The sequence below is a fragment of the Dermochelys coriacea genome, chromosome 6, assembly GCF_009764565.3.
Source record: "Dermochelys coriacea isolate rDerCor1 chromosome 6, rDerCor1.pri.v4, whole genome shotgun sequence".
Classification (NCBI taxonomy): Eukaryota; Metazoa; Chordata; order Testudines; family Dermochelyidae; genus Dermochelys; species Dermochelys coriacea.
Genome location: NC_050073.1, coordinates 95546177 through 95573299, shown reverse-complemented (window position 1 = coordinate 95573299; position 27123 = coordinate 95546177). Strand labels below are relative to the sequence as shown.

General features: G+C 41.5%; 1 protein-coding gene across 3 annotated transcripts in view; it reads left to right on the top strand.

Moving 5' to 3' along the window:
• EML5 (EMAP like 5) overlaps window positions 1–27123 on the top strand; it is a 326380-nt gene that overhangs the window by 149907 nt on the left and 149350 nt on the right. For all 3 annotated transcript variants that reach the window (XM_038404486.2, XM_038404485.2, XM_043517737.1), the window contains exons 12-15: window positions 6606–6712; window positions 7124–7242; window positions 14050–14236; window positions 18327–18432. In XM_038404486.2, coding sequence (XP_038260414.1) covers window positions 6606–6712; window positions 7124–7242; window positions 14050–14236; window positions 18327–18432 — 519 coding nt within the window. The remainder of the gene's footprint in view (window positions 1–6605; window positions 6713–7123; window positions 7243–14049; window positions 14237–18326; window positions 18433–27123) is intronic.

Below are 27123 nucleotides of genomic sequence, written 5' to 3'. Positions count from 1 at the left end.
TCATTACCAGTTTAGCAAGGAAGGTGGGCTTCTTAATTAGTCCCCACCCCTCCTGGTCCCTTTCCTCTTCATAATCACCCCACGGGGTGCTCTCCTCATAGTTGGGAGTGCTGTACGTACAACCTCCCCCTTTACCCGCTGGACCTCTCCTCGGTCTTAATGAGGGCCGCTATAGGGGTGCAACAAGGTTCTGCCTGAAATTGAGGATCCTCACAAAGAGAGAGATCAAAGCCCTCACAGGGGTCACCAAAATCATCCCTGGTGAGGCTTGCCACCTGGACTGAACGTACGGCCAACTGACGTTTTAAATGTATAATTTTCTTTTCATGGCAAGCACACTGCCGTTGTGGAGGATGCTGAGCATGAATGGTCAAATCTTTGACAAGCCCCTGAAGGACCGGTACTTGCTTAGCCAGTGCTTCCAGACAGGTGCGTTCTTCCTTTTCCTCCTGGAAGTCCTGTCTCAAGGCCTGCAACTTGTCCTGGGCATAGGCTTGGGTTGCTGCCTGGTTAGTAATTTGCGCTTCCAGTTGCTCAATTTCCACCAGCGGTCGGGTGCACACTGCTTCCCTTTTCCCCAACTCCTCTTTCTGTCCAACAATGTTTGATACCACACGGCTGCTGCAGTCCATATTAACCCCACAGCTGCCCCTAGGTTTTTACCCTTCTGCTTTTCATACTCGGCATATAGGTCTAACAAATCCTGCCAAGTCTGCAGTCTTTTCTGAAGCTCCACCACAGAACCCCAGGGATTGTATCCCATCTTGGTGAGAGCCCTCTCCAGCTGGGAGAGGTCCTCACGCCCCTTTGAAAGAGGCAGCAGGGTCCCGTCCCTCTTTGCTGCCTCCCCCATGCCTCGGGCATCAGGTCCACCTGCCTCCTGAGATGCCAGCTGACCAGGCAGCCGGACTACTGTGTCCGCACTCCCTAATGTCTATACGTCTGGCATTGAACCCGTCATTGATGCCATCGCCCATAACTGCGGGACTCCTGAGTCCACAGCTGTACCCTTCTGTTTCCTGAACATGCTCTCACAAACGGTTGGTACCACTCTTAAGGTTTTTTAAATCACTTGAGATTTCACAGTGCTCACGCCGGCACCAGAGCTTACAGTGCTCACCCCCCACACACGCTTGGAGTGGCTGGAGGAAGAGACTCTAAGCCTCCCTCCGTATTACTCGGTCCGATCCCACCGAGGGTGCATACACCCCTGCAAGTGCCCCTCTTGGGCGGAGCGAGAAACTCCAAAGCTCTCCTCTTTCTACTCAGTCATACTACAATTGGGGGTGTATATGCCAGGGATTGTCCCTGTCACTTGGAGTGATCTCCTAAGTCCTCCTCTTGCCGGGTACTTCTACGACCAAGGGTAGACCCACCTGCACCCTTCCCCTGCCGACCGGGGTGGAGAGAGGAATGCTAAACCTCCCTCTGGTTCTCTGTCATGCTATGACTGAGGGTGGGGCTCACCTTTAATCATAAAATCCCCAGCATGCAATACCAACAGTGCCAGACAGAGCAAACATGAAATACCAAGTGCAAAGCAGTTGGTGCGCTCCGCAGGACTCCCCCCCCCCTGCAATTCTCCACCAAAACTGTGACAGATTTTCGTTACCAATCTGCTGGGGGCGTCAGTTGATCAGGCTGATGCCACAGGATCTTTGGGGAGGATGTACAGAACACATCAAGTGTCTAAGTTTTAAAGCTTTATTGATAAAATAATAAAATAACAGCAGAGAGTGCTGGGAACGTTCCCACGTCACTCAGGGGAAGAAAGAAAGCGTTCGTGCCCCATGCCCTAACCCACTTTTATATACACGCACTACCCAAGACTGGCCAGGCCTGGGTGTAATGTCAGAAGAAGGGGGGGGGAAGGGTGGATGGGAGTGATGTCCTGGGCCCAGGTCGTCCGAGGATCCACTGTTAATCTCCCAGTTGCTCCAGTCCTGGGCTTCTTGGGGGGGGGGTTCCACTCAGGGACTTCTGCTTCTGGTGCTCTTTGTACCAGTCCAAACCAACTTGCTGTGGCCTCCTCGGTTTCCCAAAACATCCCGGCTCCAGAGACTTTGTTTTCCCTTCTATTGGCCTTCGTTGTCGCCATCTCATTTGCTCTCACTGTTCTCGCTGCTATCTCTGCAGCTCTGCTCAACTTAGTTCTCCTCTTCTCATGGCTGGGCAGCTGCTGATTTCTCATTGAGCCCATGACCTTGGGCCAGGGCCAGCGTCTTATCTTCACACGGAGCTAGTCGAAGGTTTAAGTTAACTCGTTCTCTTTTCTTCGTTCTCCCCCGCTGGCCTCTCGTATTCTGCAAAGGAAATTACCACTCTCCACTCTCACACCTTTGACCCTCCCCAAAATGCTTTATAATGCTTGCAACAGTGTTAGCCACATACAATGCTGATCTGCCTTCCCCAGAAACTCCTTCAGGGAGGGGGCAATTGGGGTGTGACACTGTAAGTGCAAAGACAATATTGAAGATTTTTAAGCATCACCACTATAAACCTACCAGTATTGTAATAGGGTTGCAAGGTGTCCATTTTTTTATTGGAAAGTCTGGTTGAAAAGGGAGCCTGGTCGTGTCCGGACACTAAAAGCCCGATTACCTGCAGTAACTGGTCTCTACCACTGAGGAGGGGGGAGTGAGAAAAAGCCACAGCTTCTGCTGGAGTCTGGAGGAGCAGCAGAGCACTCTGGAATGGCTCTGACAGAGAGAGGTACCAGCGGCTCCCCTATCCTGTGCCAAGCATGGCTCTCCCTGCCCTGTCCTGCCCTATTCACCTTTCCACTCCAGAGCATGGTTCTCTGTGCTCTGTCCTGGCCCACTCACCCTTCCACCCCTGGAGTGTGGCTGTCCCAGTCTCTCACCTCTAGAGCGCGTCTCTCCCTCCTCCGTCCTGCCCCACTCACCCTTCCACCCCCAGAATGCAGCTCTTCCTTCCCCGTCCTGACCCACTCGCCTCTCCACCCCCGGAACATGGCTCTTCCTTCCCCACCCTGCCCCACTCACCCCTCCACCTGTGGAGCATGGCTATCCCTCCCCCATCCTTCCTCACTTACCTCTCCACCCCTGGAACGCGGCTCTCCCTTCCCAGCCCTGCCCCACTTATCCCTCCATCCCCAAAGCATGGCTCTCCCTTACCCGCCCTGCCCCACTCCCCTCTCCACTCCCAGAGCCCGGCTTTCCCTTCCCTGCCCTGTCCCGGTCACCCCCTCAAGCCCTGCTCAGCTGGCAAGGGGAGGGTAGTGGAGAGAGCAGCAGTGACAGTGGTGGGTGGGGCGGGGAAGAGGAGCAGGGGCTGGGGCCTCAAGGGGAAGAGGTGGAGCAAGGGGCAGGGCCTGGGGCAGGGCCTGTGCCTCTTAGGAAGAGGCAGAACAGGAGTTGGGGGAGATTCCATTGCTCAGTGTCAGGTTTTCAGAAATTAGAAAGTTGGCCACCGTGTTTGAAAATGAGTTATTTTAGTTACTTGAGGAAATGTGTAATAATATGCTTTCATTGAGCATGTAATCAGTAACATAAGATTTAAGATTCATCTATTTAATTATTTAAATTCTAAAGCATTAACCTATGTGTTTGAGATTTCTCAATAAAGGCTCTCATTTTTAGAGCTGAAGCAAGCTATGGGCCCTTCAAATATCCCATCTCTAACTTGCATAATTAGTGTTAAAGATCAGATTTAGGCCTCAATCCTGCAAAGACACGTGCTTAACTTTACTCACAGTCCATAAAGTAAAACATGCGCCTAAGTCCTTGTGGGACTGGAGCTTTATTTATCTATGTCAACATTAATGCGCTATATCAATGACTTTTATTTAACCATTTTACAAGGGGTTTCTTTATATATCTAAACTAGACTAAATGGGACATGTCGAGAATTGAGTTGCAGTCTTGAGACGAGAACTTTTTTGTCCCAAAAGCATGTTTAATTAATTATTTTACAAACAAATATAATATGGTATTGTATATAGTGTGTGATCGTGATACAAATCATGAATTTCCAAAAAATCATTCTTTTAATTAAATCAGGCTTTTATTTAAATTGCCTTGTTTTAATCATTCTTACTTCGTAGTGGTATGTGGAAAAAGTAGATGTTTTATACTTATTCTTTTAATTAGAATTTCATAATTGTTTAGTAACATTATTTTCTGAGAATATTCTGTAAAGTTTTAGATCTAGCTGATCTCATTCCCACTTCTTATTTCGCAGGGCACATACAGAGGACAATCTTCTCTGTCTCTCTCTCCCGACCGTTCATAGACATGTCAGTTAATCTTCTAATAAATATTTTACAGTTCATGGTCCGAATCCACAAACAGTTATGCCCATGCTTATCATTACATATGTGAGTCCCATTGAAGTCAATATAAGAGTATCTTAATTTTAAAGATTTTTTGTTTTAAATTTTCAAAAGTTACTACTGATTTGGGGCAACTGAGTTTCTGGGTGACCAACTTGAGACCTTTAAAGGTTGCCTGAATTTCGAAGTGTAAGTGCTCAGTGATTATGAAAATTAGGCTTCTTTAAGGAGTCTCAAGATAGGAGCCTACAAGTTGAAGTATCCAAAATTAGCACTCACTTTTGAAAATGTAGGCCTTTATGCTTAAGACTAAAAGGTAATCGTGGGTAGGAAAAAGTTGCTATTTGGAAGGGTATCGTGGCAAAACAATTGTAGTATATTGTTTTTTCCTCTAGAAATTTGTCAAAATGTATGCCATTCTGCATGATTACATTTAGTAAGGTGATTTTGATATGCTAGGAGAGCTCAGTTTAAGCTAGTTGATAGTCCCTTGCTCTCTGTGGCTGAAAATGTGCTTTTTGAGCAACTCTAGGTGCATCCTTCTCACATATGTATCTTTGATCCCTGTGCCTAGCCGTGTGATTTTGAGTATGGTTTTAGTATGGAGGCAGTATTTTCGGACTAATTAGCTCTTTCTGGCAGAAATAAAATATTCATGCTGGTATTGTTGGTTTTAATGGCAATTTTTTAGATTCTATTGATTGTTTACTTTTGCAGAGAAATCCAAAAAAGAAGTGATTAATATTTTCTTTTTTCCTTGCATTCTAACGCTTTGGGACCCTACAAGGTTGCAACTAATTGTACATACAGCTGTTAGGAAAAACAGTATGTACGTACAGCTGTTAGGAAAGACAAATGATATGCTTTTCTGGCAGTACCATCAATAATCAGATGACTTAAATGTGCACTTGATCAAACTCCATCTGATGGAGTCTGTCAGGCCTTTCCTGTCCCCCTGCTGGAGGCATCACCCTGAATACATCCTTGTTCAGGCTGGGCTATCAACAAGGCACAGTCCTCCAGAGGTTTAGCAGGGCTAAGAGGAGACACTGACCAATCAAGAGCCAGCAGGCCAGTTAAGAAGGCTTGTTTGCTAATTCTCAGCGTCAGAACTGGGTGAAACTGGGACAGATGAGGAGATTTTCAGAGCTAGCCCAGAACCCCAGGGCCAGGTCAGGGCCTTGCCTTCTAGCACTGCAAGTAAGTGCTTGCCTTTGAGGTTTTATTTGTTTATTTAAAGGTGCAGACAGTCAGATTCTGAATTTGCAATTATTTAACTCTGAGCTTATGGCACAGGCCACACTGTTCCAACCATGCGGCCCTAACTTGTGGACTAAGGAAAGGGACACCTGCAACACTACGTTTGACCCCGCAGGTGGCACTATGGGGCAGATCCCACCTGTGACACTCTGATACTGAGATCTTTGTGCTTTTACAGTACATCATGGAAATAAGAATGGATGTGAATGAATTGATTAGAGCTCATTTGCAGTAAGACAGAAGTGAGTCTAATAATATGGAGAAGGATCTAATGACACGAGCAGTTGCAAATGTAACATTAGTCTTCACCAATGAGTTTCAGAGTCTCAGGCACATATCGCCAGTTCACTAAGATCTACATTTGAGTGTAATTCACTCAATGATCTAAGATCCATTTATGTGAAAGGGGCTTTTTGCTTCTGTACCACCACTGAAGTTAAAATCTGTTGGGTCATTCTCACTGTTGGCTCCAGAATTTAAACTTTATGTATCTGGTAACAAGACATTGTCATTGGAGGATCCATGCCTCTGGAATCTGCTCCCAAAAGTAAATAAGACGCACCAGCTCCAATATTCAAAGGTGAATAAACTTGTATCTACAAAAAACTGCTTTTGTGCATACATATTATAGAATCGGAGAAATGTAGGGCTGGAAGGGACCACGAGAGGTCATCAGTAGGGGAAACTAATTTACAGACACATCTTGCCCAGGTTCACTTAGCAGGTCATTCACAGAGCCAAGAATGGAACCTAGGTCTTCCGTCTTCCAATCAAGTGCCCTGCCCACTGGACCACCCTGCCTGTGAAGTGAATTTAATACGTGAAGCCTAGCTATCAAAAAGGAAGAAAAAAGCAAGTAGTCCAAATTTGAAAGTACTGTTGTATTAGGAGAACTGATGATAATTTCAAATGATCTTTTCATGGTTTAGTAGCTCATGTTGTGGTAAATATCAGCAGTCAGGCACAAGCCAGAAGTGGTGTTGTTTTTTTCTGAACCATGCACTATTTTAATTAATTGTTTCCATCCATGTTTTGGTTTTCTTGATCACAGAAAGTCTCGTTGATTCTAACAGTGATGAATCAGATTCAGATCAATCTGATGTTCCAGAGCTAGACTCTGAAATTGAACAAGAGACTCAGATCACATACCGTCGACAGGTAAGACTTGAGTTTTAATGGCACAGGGACAAATCCTGAAATATTTCCCAAGGGTTTACTTGGTCTTTTCTCAAGAAAAGCGCTGAAGTCAATGGGAGTTTTACCTGAGTAAGGACTGAATAGAAATTGAGCAAGGATGTTAGGATTTAGCCCATTGCCAGTAGTTGACACATTCAAAGACAACAGAAAGCTCAGTGGCTGGATGTATTCACAACACTTCATATCATGCTGTATGGTTTGTAATTTAAAAAGAAATTGTATACCCAGTTGGCTACAGTCATTGCAAATGTCTGTAGTAATGTCAATGTGCCATTCTGGTGGAAAACTGAGCTGATCTATAGGTTTATTTCTCAGATACTTGTTCTTCCTGAAAACATATTTGTTTATATGTATGTGTACTCTTTCATAAAGGTTTACAAAGAAGATCTACCTCAGCTTAAAGAGCAATGCAAAGAAAAACGAAAAAGTGCAGCTTCTAAAAGAAGAGAGAGAGCTCCAGGGAACAGTATAAGATTACACTTTGTTCATGGGTATGAAAAATTGAGTTTTCTCTAAAAGCAGACTGGACAGATTCATTTTCTGTTATAAATTTGTGGCAACAAAAATAGAAATGTAAGATTTAAATATGTGATGAACCAACTGAAAATTATTAAGATCAGATGCTGTGTTTTAGACACTTTTTACAGACACACAAGTCTTTAAACTAAATATATATACAGCAGTGGTTTTGCTGCCCAGCTAGATTACACCATAAAATTCCTACTGGTAACTCAGTTGATGTGTCGTTATTTTATAGTGCTATCTAAATATAAGACTTGAATGTTACCTAACCATATTTTTCTGCATCTGGGAATGAATCTCTCTTTCTCTCGCTTTACCAGGGACTCTGTAGTTAAGACTGAGTTGAGTTTTCTACTTAAAGCAGGGTATCAGCCTCTTTGTTATCTAAGAAAAATATGGCGTGTCCTCCCCAAAATTCAGCACATACTCTTTGAATACAGAACTAATTTTTGGAGAATTTACAAGTAAATCTATTAATTTAGGAATTTAATTTAATTCAAAATTAGCCCTTTAAGAAACTTCAAACCCATTTTCACATCTTTTTTTGCTTCTAATAAACTCAGTAACTGAATAATACGTCATACTTTCCAGATTGTTAAAGCTCAGTGAAGTCTTGTACCTGGGCTATATTTTAATATTTTTTTCAGGATTAATGGTCCTTTTTCCCCATTAGTTTTCATAACTGAAACTATTTCTGTCAAGAGAAAAGAATGGAGGGAATTAAGAAAAATATTATAGTTATTACGTTAGAATAATAGGCAGAAATATAACTTCCTCCCTGTATTAAACAATAGCTACGTAAAATTTTAAGGGAGTATATGGAAACCAACTAATATTGCACTTCCTACCAAATGATGACTCTGTGGCAGAATGGAAATCTGCTTTGTGAGGTTTGATAAATGCATATTGCGAAGGTCATGATGGTAATGTGCAAATTTTGTCAAATGAGAGTGATGCTCTCCACTCTCAATGCCACTAGACACCTTTTAGAGATTTCCTGTAGGGTTAGTTTCTGACATGATATTTAAAAAGTGAACTTTGGGAAATTAAGGGAATTAATCAAGGAAGTCAACTGGACTGAACAGCTCAAGGACTCAAATGTGTAGGAGATAAGAAATTTCTTCAAATCAGTTATTCAAAAATTATCTGAAATTGGCATTCCCAGCAAAGGAAAAAACTTGTAAGGAAAGTTGTGAACCAAGTTAGATGAATAACCACGTCAAAAAGGTTATTAGAAGTAAACAGAGACCCTATAGGAAATGGAAAAAGGGGCTGATCAGCAAAGAAAGCTACATTGTGGAGATTAGAACATGTCAGTGAAATTTGCTACAAGTCAAACTGAATTAGCTCTTGCAAAGGAAATTAAAATAAATATTGAGGTTTTTTTAGTTATATAAATAAAAAGAGAATAATGAAGGGTGTGGTTGGACTGCTGTGCAACGTGGATGCAAAGGAGTTTAAAAGAAATCTAGGTATAGCCCCAAAACTAAATGTATACTTGACCTCAGTTATCAATAAGGATGCTAACATGGAACATGCACATGAAGGCAATACAGCTGAAGGAAATGAGTGCTAAAAATGGAAATCACCACATCTAAGGTGGAAGGTTCATCATGGAATACGGAAAGCACTATCACGTGGGTTTGCTAGTCTGGTAGCAAGGATGTTTAATAGTTCTTTATTTGCGAGTAGTGCCATTTGACTGGAGAATAGTTAATGTGATATCTATATTTAAGAAAGGGAAAAGAAGTGATCTAGGAAATTACATTTCTAGTTGTCTTATCTCAGTAGTATGCAAGGCTTTAGAACAAATTATTCAGGAAAGAATAATAAAATTAATGGTAAAAGGGATGTAATGTAACATGGATTTACCAAAGGTAGATCATGCCAGACTACCTGATTTCCTTTTTTGAAAAAATAACTGATTTCTTAGATAAGGGAAATGCAGTAGGTCTGATATATTTGGACTTCAGTTCAAGAATTTGACACAGTACCACATAGGAAATTATGTGTTAAATTAGAGAGGATGGGGATCAGTACTAGAATTGTACGGTGGATAAGGAACTGGCTAACAGGGAAAAGGCAGTGGGTTGTGCTGAAAGGTGAGGTATCAGACTGGAGAGAGGTTACTAGTGGAATACCTCAGGGATTGGTTTGCGGACCAGTGTTATTCAATTGTTTATTAATAACTTCTGGACAAGGCATTTATTGATATTGCCCATGTTTGAATATCAATATGTAACTTGAAACCTGGTGTTCACAAACTTGGGATCATGTTGGCTCTTCAACTTGTTCTAGATGCCAAGATAGCAGCAATCAGTTTTTGTAAATATTCATTTTATGAGGAGGTTATTTTTTTCTTTTGCAAGTGACTGTCACCATAACCCATACCTTTGTCACCTCCATATAGCCTCACTTATGTATGTTATACTGGAAGCATTACTTGAAGATGACTTGGAAACTTCAGCTAGTTCAGAATGCAGCTGTCCATTTATTTTGTGGTGCTTTGTTTATGGTGCATATTGTACCTACACTCCACTCTGTATGGTTGCTTTTCTTTAGTGATCCCAAGGAGTCTCTCAGAATCCAGCTCATCCTTCTCTAGGTCATTGGGTTCTGGAGTTTCATCTTGATGTTCCTCCTGCTTGATTCCTTTGGTTTCATCTAGTCACTTCTAGACCACGTTATCATTCATTAACTGTAAACCATTCATTGGAGTTGTTTGTGTCAGAGTCTGACAAATAGATAGGAGACTCTGCTCTGGGTAGAATTGTTCCATTACTGAGTCTGATTCACCAAATCCTGGTTCAAATATCCAACCATCTCTAAACTGTTTTGCACTAGGACACTGTAGTGAGGCGGAGTGGCCTCCCTCTGACTCTGATGGGGAGGACTCCACGCCCAGGCTGGTCCCATCCCTTGTGCTGGAAGCAGAGGGGCAGAACAAGAAGTATAAGAGGCAGAGCCTCCAGCTCTGTTGAGGGAGAGCCAGGGAAGGAGTTGGATGTTGCTGCCTTGTTGCTGGTCCCTGAACCAGCAACTGAGCTGTATCAACCCTTGCTTCTGAAGTAATACCTGAAAGAGCTGCCGCCAGGCAAATACCTCAAGAAGCTGCTGGAATTGCCGGTGGCAGAGTATCCCAACGAGGATACCATGAGTGATTAAGCCCTACGAACAGGTATGGGTAGGAAGTAGCCCAGGGAAACCAGACATTAGTCTGGTTGTGTTGCTGAAACCATGGTCAGCGTGTTTTGACAGGATTTCCCACCACTGTTAGGGCCCTAGGCTGGGACCTGGTGGTATAGGGTGGGCCCAGGTCCCCCTACCCACTGCTGCCAACCCCACCCTGGGGTGGCAGGCTACCCACCTTAGGCCAAATGGTCTGCGTTTGTCTGCAGTCTGCCCAGCCAAGGAGCTGGGCCATAGACATATTTTTCTTGGCCCTCTGAGAGGGCTTGAGCCTGACTATTTACTATTGCCCTACCCTGCTTAGAGGGTGGAGCCTGACCTGCTTGCTGCCTGCTCCAACTAGACTGTTATTGCTCTGCCCGGCCCAGAGGGCCTGAGCCTGATTGTGGTGGTTGTCTGCCCAAGCCAGGGGGCTGTTCTAAAGGCTGCCAATTGTCCTGTCATGAGGGGCCATCGCCCTAGACTCTTTACTGACTTACTGTGCTAATCCCCTGTTGATCAGCTCTCAGCTGCTAGGTGGCGTAGCGAGGCGAGGTGGCCTCCCTCTGATGCTGACAGAGAGGGACCACTCCAAGTCTCTTCAGACACTTTTTATTAATAGCTTACATTTTATATATCTTGTAGCTATAATTTTTTTCTAATTCTTTTTCATAAATTCCTGGGCCTTTTATGGTGACTTCAGTAACTTGGGGGGACCAAATAACGTTGTTTTTTTATCTGCTTTCGTCTATCTTTAAACAGAAAAAAAGGAAAGTGAGCAGCAAGCCCTGGAGTCAGGGAGTTAAAGGTCTGCTGTGGGTTGTTCATGCATTGTTCAGTGGGCAGAGAAGTTTCTAAAGCTGGGCTGTGCTGACAGCACATCTCTACAGCATGAACATGTAGAGTCAGTATTCTCCAAGAACTATAGTGACTGCTGTTAAATAAACTCTCCTTGTTGGATCTACAGAAGATGTAAAATTGTTCGTGAAGTTATATACGTTTCTTCACAAGTAATTGAGAGCAATGGGTGCTCAAAACATAAATCAACATGTTGCTCTGAGTTGTATGCTTAAGTCTGCTTTACAAAAGAACTTTACATATTTTCTGAATGTGCCTTTCCTGCTGCCTGTGAATAGTCACTTTACAGAGAGGCAGGTAGCCTCACTGTGTGTTATCTGTAATGAGTGTCAGTGGTTCAAATAAAACAGATTACCTTCTGATATTATAGTATACAAACTTAAATCATAATTACAGATAACTGTCATGGGAGTAAGCATGAAGATATTTACTGGAGAAGCTAACTTTTGGGAGACAAAAGCTGGAAATGCTGGTGGATCATTATTGGTAACTAGATCAGATAGCTACAACAGGATTAAGTTACGAATGTCCTTAAAGTTTAAAACAAGAAGCTTGTGTTTCATCTGGAGCTGAATGAGTAGCCAGTGGAGGAGACTTAAAGAGGAGGTTGATTTGGTCAGAGTGACAAACCTCAAAGATTAATTCAGCAGCAGCATTCTAAATAGATTGGAGGAGTGGAGAAAAGTTGTAATAGGGAAGGCATGACATGTTGATAAAGGGATGTGAGTTTTCACTTTGTAGTCAGAGGAAAGGCTTGATATCAGAGATGTTGTCTAAGAAAAGGAGGCAAGATTTATAAATGGCTTGAATGTGTGGGTGTAGTGAGAAGACCAAGTGAAAACTGACACCTAGGTTGTGGGCCTGAATGACTGGGGTGATGATAGTGTTGACCATGGTGATAGAGAGTGGGAACAGAGGGAAGGACTTGGGGGAGGGGGGAGACCAAGAGCTCAGTTTTGGTTATGTTGAGCTTAAGATGCCAACTGGACATCCACAAAGAGATGTCAGAAAGACAGACCAAGATACTACATTGGATGAAGGGAGATAACTTATCAATAGAGAGGTAGATTTGTGAATCATCAGCATAATGATGGTAGTAAAAGCCATGCATGTGCACTTTGATGGCTATGGCGTACTTAAAGAGCAATGGAGCCAGCCTAAGCAAAGGAGTCAAAGTGGGTTTCTGGAATGAGAAAGTGAGGAGGGGAGGCATCTTTGAATAGGTGTCAGAAGGAGTTCCTCCAGGAGAAGCCAGCCATCAGATTGGTGATGGCAAACGGATCTTTGACATTGTGAAGAATCCAGCCAGTAGATGTTTTGGGGTTCTGATGGCATGATAAATCCTTTGTCATTTTTCGGTATGTACTTACAGTAAAGGTATTTTTATTTCTGATCATGACACAGATATACTGCCTGGAGTCATCATATTATCTTGTTTTGTGATCCTCTTAGATTTCACAGACTAAGTAGGTTTTGGCTCACTACTTGAATGATAGACTCCAAGAAACTCCTTGATACCTCAAGAAGTAATGCAGGTACTGCAACTCCTCAGTACTGAATGAATCAGTAGGTGGCACTTTGTTTGACTACTGGCTCAAAACAATACTCCAGCATTGTGGTAATGGAGCCCTTTGCTGCTGGAGTATTGTTTTGACCCAGAAGTAAACCAAAGTGCCACCTACTGAATCATGAGCTACACTCAAAACCAAAGACTAGTGCTAAATAAAAAACAGAATTTCTGTCCTGTAAGAAATTCTAATATTTCAATGTTTGTTTTTGTGTCAAATCAGGACAAAAAATTGAAATATCCAAATCTTTGAAAGAAAAGTTCCAAAGATTTAGATTTAGATGGAAAAATGATTTGTTTTGACATGTTCATTGAATAAATAATAAATTTTAATAAATTTAATAAATGCTTTATTTTGAGTCTTTTGGACAACTGCATCTGTCTGTGGTGCTACATTTCCTTCTGGGAGTTATATTTTGGGTGCCTCATACTTTCATTTTCCCTTATCAACTGGACTACATCTCCCATGATGCATCCACAGTCACATGACTCCCAAGATGCACCACACAGTTGGGTCAAAAGAGAAACTATGGTGCGTCAAGAGAGATGAAGTCCAGCCCCAAACTCTAGCCTTTAAGAGAGAATGAGGCATGAAGCACTGGAATACCACAGGCAGATGCAGTTGAACACTAAACTGACTCAAAACAAAATGTTTTAGTTCAGTTCAACAAACTGAAATGTTTTGATCTGGGTTGAACCAACCTGAAATAAAATGCATTTTCCATTGAAAAATCATTTTGACTGAAAACTCCTGACCAAATTCACCCAGGATCCTGATCACTTGTGATGTAGAAAGAAAATGTTAAGACTAGTATTCTGGACAAATTCCAACCTGTACAATTGCATGCAGTCTATCTAAATTCCCCCTGCAGTTTCATTTGGAAAAAAATACTAGTCTTTACTTCCTGTTCTAAACTTCTTTTGAAGCATTACTCTTAAAAAACAGTCTCTTTCAAGTTAGGGGTAGATGTAATGATCTTTGCATATTAATTGAAGTTTGTAAAGTAGTATTCTTTGGAAATAGAGATATGAATCATTTTTAATACTCCTATGTAGTATTTGGTAAATCATTTGTAAGGTCTTACCTAATTTAAGAATTGAATGTGTCCTGATTGTTTTTATATCGTTAACTACTTAGCATCTATGCTTGTGATCTTGATCTAAAAATTATTTTTTTAATTAGTTACAGAGGTTATGATTGTCGGAGTAATCTGTTTTACACTCAGACTGGTGAAATTGTATACCATGTTGCAGCAGTGGGCGTAGTATACAATCGGCAGCAGAACACACAGCGCTTTTATCTGGGTCATGATGATGACATTCTTTGCCTTGCTATTCATCCCTTAAAGGACTATGTGGCAACAGGCCAGGTAGGATAAATGTTTATATGCATTAGAAATTTGAAGTTACAGTACTTTAGTGAATTTACACATGCATATTTAGGATTTTGCAATCTACAAATATGCAGGTAAATTTTTGAAATTGTGTTGGGGACAGAGAGGTCTAAAAATTGAGAACCTCAGCTTTTTTCTAGGGCGGTCAAGTGATTAAAAAAATTAATCGTGCTTAATCACACTGTTAAACAATAATAGAATACCATTTATTTAAAATTTTTTGGATATTTTCTACATTTTCAAATATATTGATTTCAGTTACACAACACCATACATAGAGTACAGTGCTCTCTATATTTGCACTGTAAAAAACAAAAGAAATAGTATATTTCAGTTCTTCTAATACAAGTACTGTAGTGCAGTCTCTTTATCATGAAAGTTGAACATGCAAATGTAGACTTGTGTACAAAAAATAACTGCATTCAAAAATAAAACAATGTAAAATAAAAATAAAATAAAAATAAAACAATGTAAAACTTTGGAGCCTACTTCTTGTTCAGCCAATCACTCAGACAAAGAAGTTTGGTTACAATTTGCGCAAGGTAATGCTGTCCACGTCTTATTTACAGTGTCACCTGAAAGTGAGAACAGGTGTTCGCATGACACTGTTGTAGCTGGCATGCAAGATATTTACGTGCCAGATGCGCTAAAGATTCATATGACCCTTCATGCTTCAACCACCATTCGAGAAGACATGCATCCATGCTGATGATGGGTTCTGCTCGATAACGATCCAAAGCAGAGTGGACCAACGCATGTTCATTTTCATCATTTGAGTCAGATTCCACCAGCGGAAGGTTGATTTTCTTTCTTGGTGGTTCGGGTTCTGTAGTTTCCGCATCGGAGTGTTGCTCTTTTAAGACTTCTGAAAGCATGGTCCATTCCTCATCCCTCTCAGATTTTGGAAGGCACTTAAGATTCTTAAGCCTTGGGTTGAGTGTTGTATCCTTAGAAATCTCACATTTGACAAAACGCAAAGACAGTATCAATCTCCTGTGAAAGTGTTCTTAAAACGAACCTGTGCTAGGTCATCATCTGAGACTGCTATAACATGAAATATATAACAGAATGTGGGTAAAATAGAACAGGAGGCATACAATTCTTCCCCAAGGAGTTCAGTCACAAATTTAATTAATGCATTATTTTTTTAACGAGCATCATCAGCATGGAAGCATGCCTTCTGGAATGGTGGCCGAAGCATGAAGGGCATATGAATGTTTAGCATATCTGGCACATAAATACCTTGCAAAGCTGGCTACAAAAGTGCCATGCAAACGCCTGTTCTCGCTTTCAGGTGACATTGTAAATAAGAAGCAGTCAGCAGTCCCCCGTAAATGTAAACAAACTTGTTTGTCTTAGCAATTGGCTGAACAAGAAGTAGGATTGAGTGGACTTATAGGCTTTTAAGTTTTACATTGTTTTGTTTCTGAGTGCAGTTTTGTAACCAAAAAAAAATCTACATTTGTAAGTTATACTGTCACGATAAACAGATTGTACTACAGTACTTGTACGAGGTGAATTGAAAAATACTTTCTTTTGTTTATCATTTTTACAGTTCAAATATTTGTAATAAAAAATAACAAAGTGAGCACTGTAAACTTTTTCTATTCTGTGTTGTAATAGAAATCAATATATAAATGTTGAAAAACATCCAAAAATATGTAATACATTTCAACTGGTATTCTGTTGTTTAACAGTGCGATTAATCGCGATTAATTTTTTTAATCGCAGTTACTTTTTTTGAGTTAATCACATGAGTTAACTGTGATTAATCCACAGCCCTGCTTTTTTCCAATTAGATATATTTCATCAATTTTGACAACTGACTGAGTTTATAACTGATCAACTCTCAAATGAGCATGAATAAATTTACATTTTTATTTTATTTTTTAAAAATCAACATTCTATTGTGTTGCCACTGTAAGGTAACATATAGAAAAAAACTGAATACAAATAACATTTTTTACATTGTTAAAAGTAACTGCCAAAAGCAAATTTTCTCATACTCTGGATTTCCAGTTTAGACTGTTTTATATTATCATCTGTCTGAATTCTATATGTATGCTCAAAATCTCAGTGCTGTTATTATTTACAGTAAGATGCTATTTTATCAATCTCCAGACAGTACATACCTTTAGTACTTTTTCACAGGCATCCTTTTCTGATAAACATCTTTCAAAAGCTTTGTTCTCACGTCAAGAATTTATGGCTTGATCTTGAGAGAATATTTTGAGTTTTAATTAGTGAACTCAGAGTCTAAGAAACTGTTAGTATTGATAAAGACAAATGATTATTAACTAGACAGCTCACCAAATTCTCAGTAAAGAATTTACCCTTACATTGGTAATACTTTTTGTCTAGAATTTACAAATATGTTTGAGATTAATGCAAACAAATTGGCCTAGTTAGAGATTTTTGATTATACAGTGAACCACTTAAGTTTTATATAGTACACATTTTGAAAGATGAAAATATTTGAATAAAAAATTACCTAAGATACAGTATATTCTAAAATATGTATTAGAACAACATTAAGATTGTAAAGTCAGGCAATAAATTAAAAGAAAAGGAGTACTTGTGGCACCTTAGAGACTAACAAATTTATTAGAGCATAAGCTTTCGTGAGCTACAGCTCACTTCATCGGATGCATTTGGTGGAAAAAACAGAGGAGAGATTTATATACACACACACAGAGAAATGTTATAATTAAGGTTGCCCATAAAATGTTGATTCAGCCCCCCCAGGTATGCGCATTATGATAGGCTTGCCTGACATCATGTAGTAAATATGTGGCAGAACCAAGTAGAACCCTAGGTACCAGTCTGGTGCCTTAAACCAGATAGGAATGCCCTTTGTCTTGCTGCAGCTGTCTGCCTCGTTAACTGCCATTTTGTGTATTGAATGAGGCACAGATACTATAGACCAAATAGAAAAGGAATAGTTGTGGCACCTTAGAGACTAACAAATTTATTTGAGCATAAGCTTTCGTGAGCTACAGCTCACTTCATCGGATGCATTCAGTGGAAAATACAGTGGGGAGATTTATATACATATGCAGAGAACATGAAACAATGGGTTTTTTCATACACACTGTAAGGAGAGTGAACACTTAAGATGAGCTATTACCAGCAGGAAGGGGGGGGAGGAGGAAAACCTTTTGTGGTGATAATCAAGGTGGGCCATTTCCAGCAGTTAACAAGAACGTCTGAGGAACAATGGGGGGTGGGGTGGGGAGGGAGAAATAACATGGGGAAATAGTTTTACTTTGTGTAATGACCCAGAATAGGGAGTGGATGGGTCATTACAAAAGTAATGTAGCTCACGAAAGCTTATGCTCAAATAAATTTGTTAGTCTCTAAGGTGCCAAAAGTACTCCTTTTCTTTTTGCGAATACAGACTAACACGGCTGCTACTCTGAAACCTATAGATCAAATAGTAAGTGATCAGATAACTACAGAGTAGTAATGCCTGCACGCTCAACATAGCTAAAAGAGAATACACTTGACACCAAGAGACTATTATCCTAAATTTGAATCATCTGCATTGCTGCAAACTTACTGAAAGTAATGGAATTGCATAGGTATCACATAATTTGACCTGCAAAGCCTTTATTACTGCTAATGATGCATGAAAAGGAAAGAAGTTATGTTGGCTCTCGAGCGTAGAGTAGTTTACAAGCTAGTAGTTTTATTTGTAAACTGAAAATAACTGACATAGAAATAACTGAGACAATAAACATGCAACCCTTCCACAATATACTCTTTTCAGTGTAGAATTCCATTATAAGGTTAGTTAATTGTAGTTAATTTTTTCAAGTTCTTCCTTCCTTGGAAGGAAGAGAGGGCCAGCCATGGGAGTGACAGGTGTGAGACAGGAGGGAGAATTTTCATGTTGATACTTTAGGACTACAGTTATATTTGGTATTTTTATAGACAAGGTGGGAGGGAGAAGTATATCATCACTTTAATTTTTTCAGTTTATTTATTGATGTAATTAAAATTTTAAGGTAAAATTATTATTTTGAGCAAAAATACAAAAGAATGCCTAAAATCCTTTATATTTTAGGTTGGTCGGGATTCCTCAATACACATTTGGGATACAGAGACAATCAAACCACTGTCAGTATTAAAGGGCTATCACCAGTATGGCGTTTGTGCTGTTGATTTTTCAGGTAAAATATAAAAAATAAATAAATATATACATATTTCATCTGCTTTTTTTGTTTGAAGGTATACTGCTAGTCAATTTTAATTTGTAAGTATGATCTCCTCTTTGTGCTTAGATATGGACCACATTCAAGTTTTGCAGTTGAAAATGCTTTCTAGTGATCACCCTGAAATGACAAAGATTCTCTAATAATAAATATTTTCTGTAGAAAGCTACTGTTCAATTTCACAAATCTGGAATGAGATCAAAGAGCATGTTATCCAAATCAAAAGAGCAGGAATGAATCACTTTAATAATAACTAGTCCTTTCCTTGTCACAAGCAGTGCCACAAATCCTAGGCCTTGTCTGCACTACTAAGTTTTGTTGATAAAAGTGATGTCAGTACTCCAAAAATCAGCTTAATAAAAATCGGAATGTCATGTTCATACTTGCTCTCTTTGTCGGCAGAGTGCGCCCACAATTCGGGCACTATCATCGACAGTGTGAACAATGCACTGTGGGTGCCTATCCGAAAGTTCAGTTTGTGAACTTGTGGGTAGGTGTTGTGGGGATGGCAGAGCAGATTGCGGCACATCTTGGGACCAGGCTCAATGTCCTATAATGCATTGCTTTCAGCCCCAGGACTCCATGGGCTTCCGACTTTCTTTTGTGGCATTTTTCAACAGCCCTTCTTTGCTGTACACCCCAGCATCTTTGTGAGAAGGGATGAATTCTGCACTGCTATCCTATGCTCTGTTAACTGTCATGAAGACATCACGGATGGCAATGCAGTTAATCACAAAGTTCCTAAGTGAAGAAGATTCCCAGTTGCCTGACATGCTGTAGGATATGGATAGGAGCAACTTTAGATTGCTTTTGACATTCACAGAACAGCTACCGAGAGTGGACTGTCGCTTTTGGGCTGATGAAACAAGCATTAAATGGTGGGATCATATTATCATGCAGGTCTGGGATGACAAGCAATGGCTATAGAACTTTCGGATGTGGAAAGCCACCTTCCTGGAACTCTATGAAGAGCTCGCCCCAGCACTGCTGCAAAAGGACACCAGAATGAGAGCTGCCCTATTGGTAGAGAAGTTTGTGGCAGTCGATCTGTGGAAGCTGACAACTCTAGACTGCAACCAGTCAGTTGCAAATCAGTTTGGAGTTGGGAAGTTGACCATAGGGGCTGCGTTAATGCAAGTGTGCAGGGCAATTAATCGCATCCTGCTACGAAGAACCATGACTCTGGGAAACGTGTGAAATGGATGGCTTTGCAGAAATGGGTTTCCCTAACTGAACAAAAAAACTTCAAAAACAGACTGTAATGAGAAACTGCAGAACTGGAATTAATTTGCAAACTGGACACCATCAAATTAGGCTTGAACAAAGACCGGGAGTGGATGGGTCATTACACAAACTAAAAACTATTTCCCAATGCTAATTTTCCCCCTACTGTTACTCACACCTTCTTGTCAACTGTATTGAAATGGGCCATCCTGATTATCACTACAAAAGTTTTTTTCTTCTGCTGATAATAGCCCACCTTAATTGATTTGTCTCATTAGAGTTGGTATGGCAATCCCCATCTTTTCATGTTCTGTGTGTGTGTGTGTGTGTGTGTGTGTGTGTGTGTATCTATCTATCTATCTATCTATCTTCCTACTGTATTTTCCATTCTATGCATCTGATGAAGTGGGTTTTAGCCCACGAAAGCTTATGCCCAAATAAATTTGTTAGTCTCTAAGATGCCACAAGTACTCCTCATTCACATTACATGTAGTTTTCCTAGGAAGTAACAGTGGCATTTGGGGCTTTACGTTCCAGCAAGCACATGAATAACTGCCTGTATATGTATTGGCAGTGCCTGCTTTCTCAGTTTGTAGAAAACAAACAAAGATGAGTTACCATTCGAAAACTTTGTTGTTATTGCACAAGAAACAGCACACACAAATACACAAAGATACTTGGTGGGAAAGGAGGTACTAGGAAAGGGCAGACTTTCAGAGCTCTGTGTAGGTCCAGCTATCATTATGAAAGTTGTCTGAAAGGGTGTAGTGAAGAGGAAATCTAGAAGTCCCAGAAAGTGGAAAGGACTGCGCAGCCGGAGTTTTGGGGCAGGGGACATGGAAAAGAATTCTGAATGTGCTACAGGGGAGGGCAGGCATGGATCTGTTTGGTCTGCAACATTATTAAGGACTTCAGCGTTTGCGTTTGCTCCTCCATTACTTGAATCACCTACTCAGTAGTGTCCTTAACAAACTCCTGATTTTTTTTTTCTGTCCTGCCTTTCAGCTTCCCAGTACTCCTTGCATTCCCTTTTCTCTGCATTGGAGGAGTGCAGTACCTGCTAGAACATGTCTTCTTTGCTCTGTCTTGGGCACTTTCTTGTGTGACAGAGACACTCAGCCAGTGAGTGTGGGGTGTTTCTGAAGGCCACATCTGCCGAAGCACAAGGAACAATGCACAGAAGCATCATTGTGAAATTCACTCACAGCATTGAAACATTTCAGTAAAATACACCCTTTGCAACATAACAATCACTTTCTCACTGACCCTTGGCAAGCACACATCTCTGCGAACACCCAAAGCATGGTGATTGTTGATGGGGGGAAGAGGGCTCCGTATGGGGAAAAGAGCACTCATTCTGCAAGGGTTGTGATGCAGCCAACTAGGGAAAAAATTCTAAAATTCTCCCACACTTTTCCACAGGCAGGGGTCATTCTAGAAGACATCTCATTGCTAAGGGTAAGAAGGGAAATGAAGGTACATCTACAACATGCTTTTGGCTTCCACCTTGCTCCTCATGCTGCTCGCTAGTGTGCTGCTTTGGTCCCCACAAAAATAATTGCTGAATGGCGCAGGAAAGTTTCCTACAATGGGGGAAGGAACAAAGCTGCTCTGCCAAGGAACCTTCAGCAGAGAATTACCGAGTACCTCCAGGATACTTTCCTGGAGATCTCTCTGGAAGATTCCCATGAGATCTCAATGTGCATCAACACCCTGTTCTACTGTACTGATTAGCTACACAGGGAGATGTCCAGCTCACAGAAACACAGCCAGCCTTTCACATTTCTATACCCTGAACCCACCTCCACAGTACACAAACCACAGCCACTTACCAGGTGTCTCCTCTCCTGCTTCTTGCTCACCAGAGAGTAACCGCTGAGACTGGCTAGAAACCTCTGGAATGGTGAACAGTTCCTGGCTGCCTGCCCCATTGGGCGACCCCACCGGGAACTCCACATCATCTAATCAATGACTTCGTCCTCCAGGTTAGATCCTCTTTCCACTGCCTCCAGGCCCGCTGAAGTATCCACGGGGCTTGGCAGTGGAGGTGGGGTCGCCACCGAGGCTATTGTCCACTTTCTTATAGAACTGGCAGGTCTTAGATGCAGCACTGGAGCAACGGTTTGCCTCCCTCACCTTATGGTACGCCTGCCTCAGCTACCTTATCTTTGCTCTGCACTGCAGGATGTTCTGATCGTAGCTCTTTTCACACAAGCCTCGAGAAATGTGCCCATAGGTATCCCAATTCCTATGGCTCAAGCACAACCGTGACTGCACAGATTCCTCTCTCCATATCCTAAGAGATAGGGTCAGATGGTTGTTTACCTGGCTGCAGGGCAGTGGAGTTCAAACTGCTGACCAGAGCAGTCATGATGGGCAATGTGGGACACCTCCTGGAGACCAATTAAAGCAATAAAATCAGGCGTAGTGTCTATACTGGCAATTGTCAATAGAGGAAAAAGATTTATGTCTCTCGGGGTCGTTGTATTTTGTCATCAAAACGGAGCATTTTTGCCGACAAAGTTGCATCGCAGTGTGTACGCATTCACTGTTTTGTCGACAAAAGCTGCCTTTTGGTAGTGTAGAGAAGGCCTTAGACAATGAGTCTGCAATGTCTCCTTGGAACTTTAGAGGAAGACCAATCCTGAGAGCCACTGCTACAGTAATAATTGCCTCTGCCAGTAAAGGACCTTCAATGTTGTTCTTCCTCTAAAAAACTGTCAGAAAGACGAAACTTTCTATGCAGAGCATTCATGTCTTTTATTTTAATTCCCAAAAAATTTACTTCAGAAAATCCATTGCAAAGACTCCTTGAGGCTTCTAAAAGAATTTGGAGCTATTATTTTTAATTGAGCCTTTGAAGAGTTGAAGCCTTTTAGTGATGCTTATGGAAGTTGTTATTAATGAATAATATACATTAAACACAAATCTTTAAATGTAAAATCTCTATTTATTCATTTTTTCTCTTTACTAATTTTTCTTATCATGATGTTTCTTATCACGTTTTGGATTCTGTTAGTATCTGCTCTGGGAAAATAAACATAAAACCTCTTTGGTAACCAAGTAATAAAATTAATCCATTCTTTGGCATTTCAGTTCATTCTTTAGGAGCAAAGTTGAGCTATCTCAAACTGCAATAAGCAAAAATTCTAAACTCTGATGTGAGACCATCAGCAAAAATCAGTTAGTTTTAATAAAATATTGAGCCCCTCCAGGTTCCAACAAAACACCTGGTTGCTTCTGCTAAAGATGAAATTCATACAGAATAGTTTTTAAAATTTGCATTGTTTTGACTATAGTCTTCATGGCCAGAACTCTTTCTGTTTGTCAGTTCTTGGCTTAATCAGTCATTGGGTAAATATTAGCAACATTGCATTTTAGCAGCTATTTTAACAGCTTGTATCTTAGAAAGATGAGTTGAAGGCTAGATTCTATCTTTTCTTGCACAGGAGGAAGTGCAGCAATTTACATACTGGACTAGACCACTGGCTCATCTAGTCCTTTATTCACTCTCTGGTCGTGGCCTCTCTCACTGTTTCAGAGAAAGGTGCAGAACACCTCTTTTATCTGCTTCTTTCAGAGGTACTTCTGAACATTCTAATACAGGGCCTCTTTGTGTATATAATGTCCTTTCTCAGCCACTCTGCAAAGACAGAACCCTCTGCATATTCATATTCTTCCTAAAGACCCTCTTATGTCATGATGCATACAAGAAATGAACTGACCGACTATGGATAGTGTGTGAGCATTTTGAAATTATCTATTTAGCTTTTAAAAAACCAAAACAGTATATTATTTATCATAGCCAGTTACCTCCATCTCTGTTTTATTTGTTTTTATTTGTTTGTGTGTTTGTTTTTTAATGCAAACTCTTGGAAAATACATAGTACATGATGTTCACTGCCAGAAGAAAAATTAAACAATACTAATAATTCTGTGGTGGAAATTGATATGAAAGGCTAAAACTTTTTGAATTCTTCTAAGTTCTTGCCTTCAATTATAAATTGTGGCAATGAGTTCCATAGGCTAATCATGCATTCTTATTTAACTCTATCATATCATCTTTTATTTGTTTCTTCTCTAAAATGAAGAAGCTCAGTCTTTTCAGTCATTCTTCATATAAAAGTCTTTCCATGCCTCTAGCTCTTTTTCACACATCTCTTGACCTCTTCTATTTCTTCTATATCTCTTTTGAGATCAGAATTGCTAAAAGTATTCTGGGTAAAGGTATAAATATGTTTGTGTATCTATATATTTGTGTATCTATATATTTTTTGTGTGTGTGTGTGTAAGGCTTTGAAATGGGTTGCTTTTGTTTGTATGTGTGGTAGGGAGCTTTAATTGGTTCTACTTTTTCATTTATTTTTTATTGGTGTTATGTTGCACACTTCATTTTTTGTTTTTTTTTTTTCATTTTTTGCCAAACAATGGCGTTCACTTTTGAGTGATTTTAATATTTTTGTTTTCACAGTTTACTAGTACTGCAGGACAAATAATGGCAGATACAGTGTGTAATATGTTTCTTTGCCTGAATTTATCTTTGGAGAATCTGAGAGGACAAGCTTCTGACTAAAGCAGTGTCATAGACCTTTCTGGACATTCACCAAGCTGCTGTGGTTGGATCCAAATACTGGATCCAGCATGCTTCTAAGTGCACTCAGTCTGGGTTTTGGCCAGGTGCTTGGCTTTGGCTTCCAGGCTTATGCCCAGAGTGCAGACTCCCTGTCTGGTATCACTTCTAGGAGCTGAGAACCCATGGTCCAGCTGCCTTAATCCCCAATACTAGTGCTGAACATCCCCCCCCATCCCAGGCCTCTCCAGAAGCTTAAGCACAACATTTCCCAGAGCTCCACCCTCATGAGTAATCTTGTTCACTGTTTAACCCTTCCGGAACATATAACAGTTATGACAAGGAATCCAGAGGCTTTGCAAAGTAATCCCGTAAACACATACACACATTTTATTCATAGAGAAAGTATCCCGACTTACAGATCCATGCAAAAATAACAAAATCTGCACAGAATAACTGTCCCTTCAGTGTCCTCACCACTAAAAGAGCCCATTTGGGTTTTAGTCAGTCCCCAGACTCTCCTCACCTCCTGGTCAACCTCCAGGTCCATTTCTCTGCCCCGCAACAAGCTCTCCTTAGCTTGTTCAGGTCTAGCAGTCAAAAGATTCCCTCTAGCTCAGAATGCATGTCTCTGTTTCCTGAAACCTTCCAGAGTTTCAGTTTTTAAAAGCCAGTTCTTATACTTTGTTACTTTGTTTCTCCTTTGCTGCTGGGGTATTTCCACCGATCCAACCAGGGCCCCAGACAACCTGGGAAGAAGAACCAGTTTTCTTCATCTTGGCCAGTCTGTTTAGCATATCTATTATATTGCCAAGGCAAAGTCATTCCATATTAATGACTTTTTGGATTGTCTTGTAGCTGTTTCCAGATGTGACAGCCTCCCTGTTAACAAATGGCTAATTTTGTACACACTGAGAATTAGAGTTATACATAGAGTTCATAAAACCAGTCAAAATTCATGAGGTGTACATAGATTTCACAAACCATCACAATGAGCAACAAGTCCAGTAAGCAGATGGTGCAGAACTTGTTGTTCTACTTCGAGTGCTTGTTCATGCGATTCCATTCTAAGTGCGTGCTTGCCCACATGCACAATTTTCAGAATTTTTCACCTTAGCAGAATCCATAGGGCCGGCTCTGGTGCCCTCTAGAGTGCTGCGCTCATGTACCGGTGCCACTGGCCCTACACACTCTCAATTCCTTCTTATCGCCCATGATGATTGGTCGGAGCGCCTTCCTCTTGTCTCGCAAATGGATAGTGGTTTCTAACAGCCTATTGACTGTCTCTTTCTATATAGTTGTTAATACTTAGTTAGTGATTAAGTGTTAATGAGTTAGAGTCCCAGCAGGGACTTTGCCCCAAGGCGGGGCATACCCCGATCTCCGAGCTTCAAACCCTGTTCAACTTGCAACAGGTCTATGGCTGTTAGTGACCCCCATAGCAGCTGCTTAAAGTGCTGCTTAAAGTGCTTCACACATAAAGGAGAAGTGCAGAATCTGTGAGAACTTTCGTCCCAGGACTCAAAAAGAGCGGGACATTTGCCTAAAGGCCCTCCTCATGAAGGCTGCACTTCTGGGGGTTCCAGTGTTGGAACCCTCCCCCTCCGGAGTGCCCCGCCAGCCATGAGTTCTGCCCGGCACCATTTCCCCTCAAGAAACGCAAGAAAAAGGAGCGTGGCTCCTTGGCACAGAGTAGAGGGGGAAGGGGGAGTTGGGCAAAGGACCAATTTCAGGCCTCACGGTCACCCTGGAGCTCAAAGGGGGCATCTTTCCGGCTGGACACCCCCAGCCCAACCAGAGATCCACCTCCAACTCCTGGGCGCAGTTGGGGACCCCAGCACCTTTTAGTGTCTTTGATGCCCAAGGCCTTCCAGCTGGCTAGTGACCGAATGGCCCTTCTGGTACTGCCCACGCTGTGTCCTGCAACAGATTCGACTAAGGCTCCCTAATCCAAAGACAAGCCAGCCATGGGACCACTTCTAAGGGCAGTGGGGCATCGTCAGTCCCCAGAGCAGAGGCGTCTGTTCCCCGACTCTGCAACCACGACTCCCAGCTCTGGAACCTTGGTCTCCAGCTAGATGGCCCATATCCCCAGCACTGTGCTCGCAGTCTCCCGCATCAAGGCACCAGTCTCTGAATTCCTGGTACCGACCCACCTCCCATCAGCTGACACCCTGGCTTAGGTCTCAGTCCCTTAGACAGTCTTCAACACATCAGTCTCCGCCGGTGCGAGACCACTCGCTGCCACAGCACCGGTCCCTGTCTCTCCGGCATCGTTCCCCAGAGAGGCATTAGTCACTGACTTCCAGGCACTAGTCCTCCACTCTTAGAGTGAGCCGCCAGATGCAAGCCTCACAGTCCCACCTTTGTCATAGAATCATAGAATATCAGGGTTGGAAGGGACCTCAGGAGGTCATCTAGTCCAACCACCTGCTCAAAACAGGACCAATCCCCAACTAAATCATCCCAGCCAGGGCTTTGTCAAGCCTGACCTTAAAAACCTCTAAGGAAGGAGATTCCTCCCTAGGTAACTCATTTCAGTGCTTCACCACCCTCCAAGTGAAAAAGTTTTTCCTAAGCTAATCCAACCTAAACCTCCCACACTTCAACTTGAAACCATTACTCCTTGTTCTGTCATCTGCTATCACTGAGAACAGTCTAGATCCATCCTCTTTGGAACCCCCTTTCAGGTAGTTGAAAGCAGCTATCAAATCCCCCCTCATTCTTCTCTTCAGCAGACTAAATAATCCCAGTTCCCTCAGCCTCACCTTATAAATCATGTGCTGCAGCCCCATAATAATTTTTGTTGCCCTCCGCTGGACTCTTTCCAATTTTTCCACATCCTTCTTGTAGTG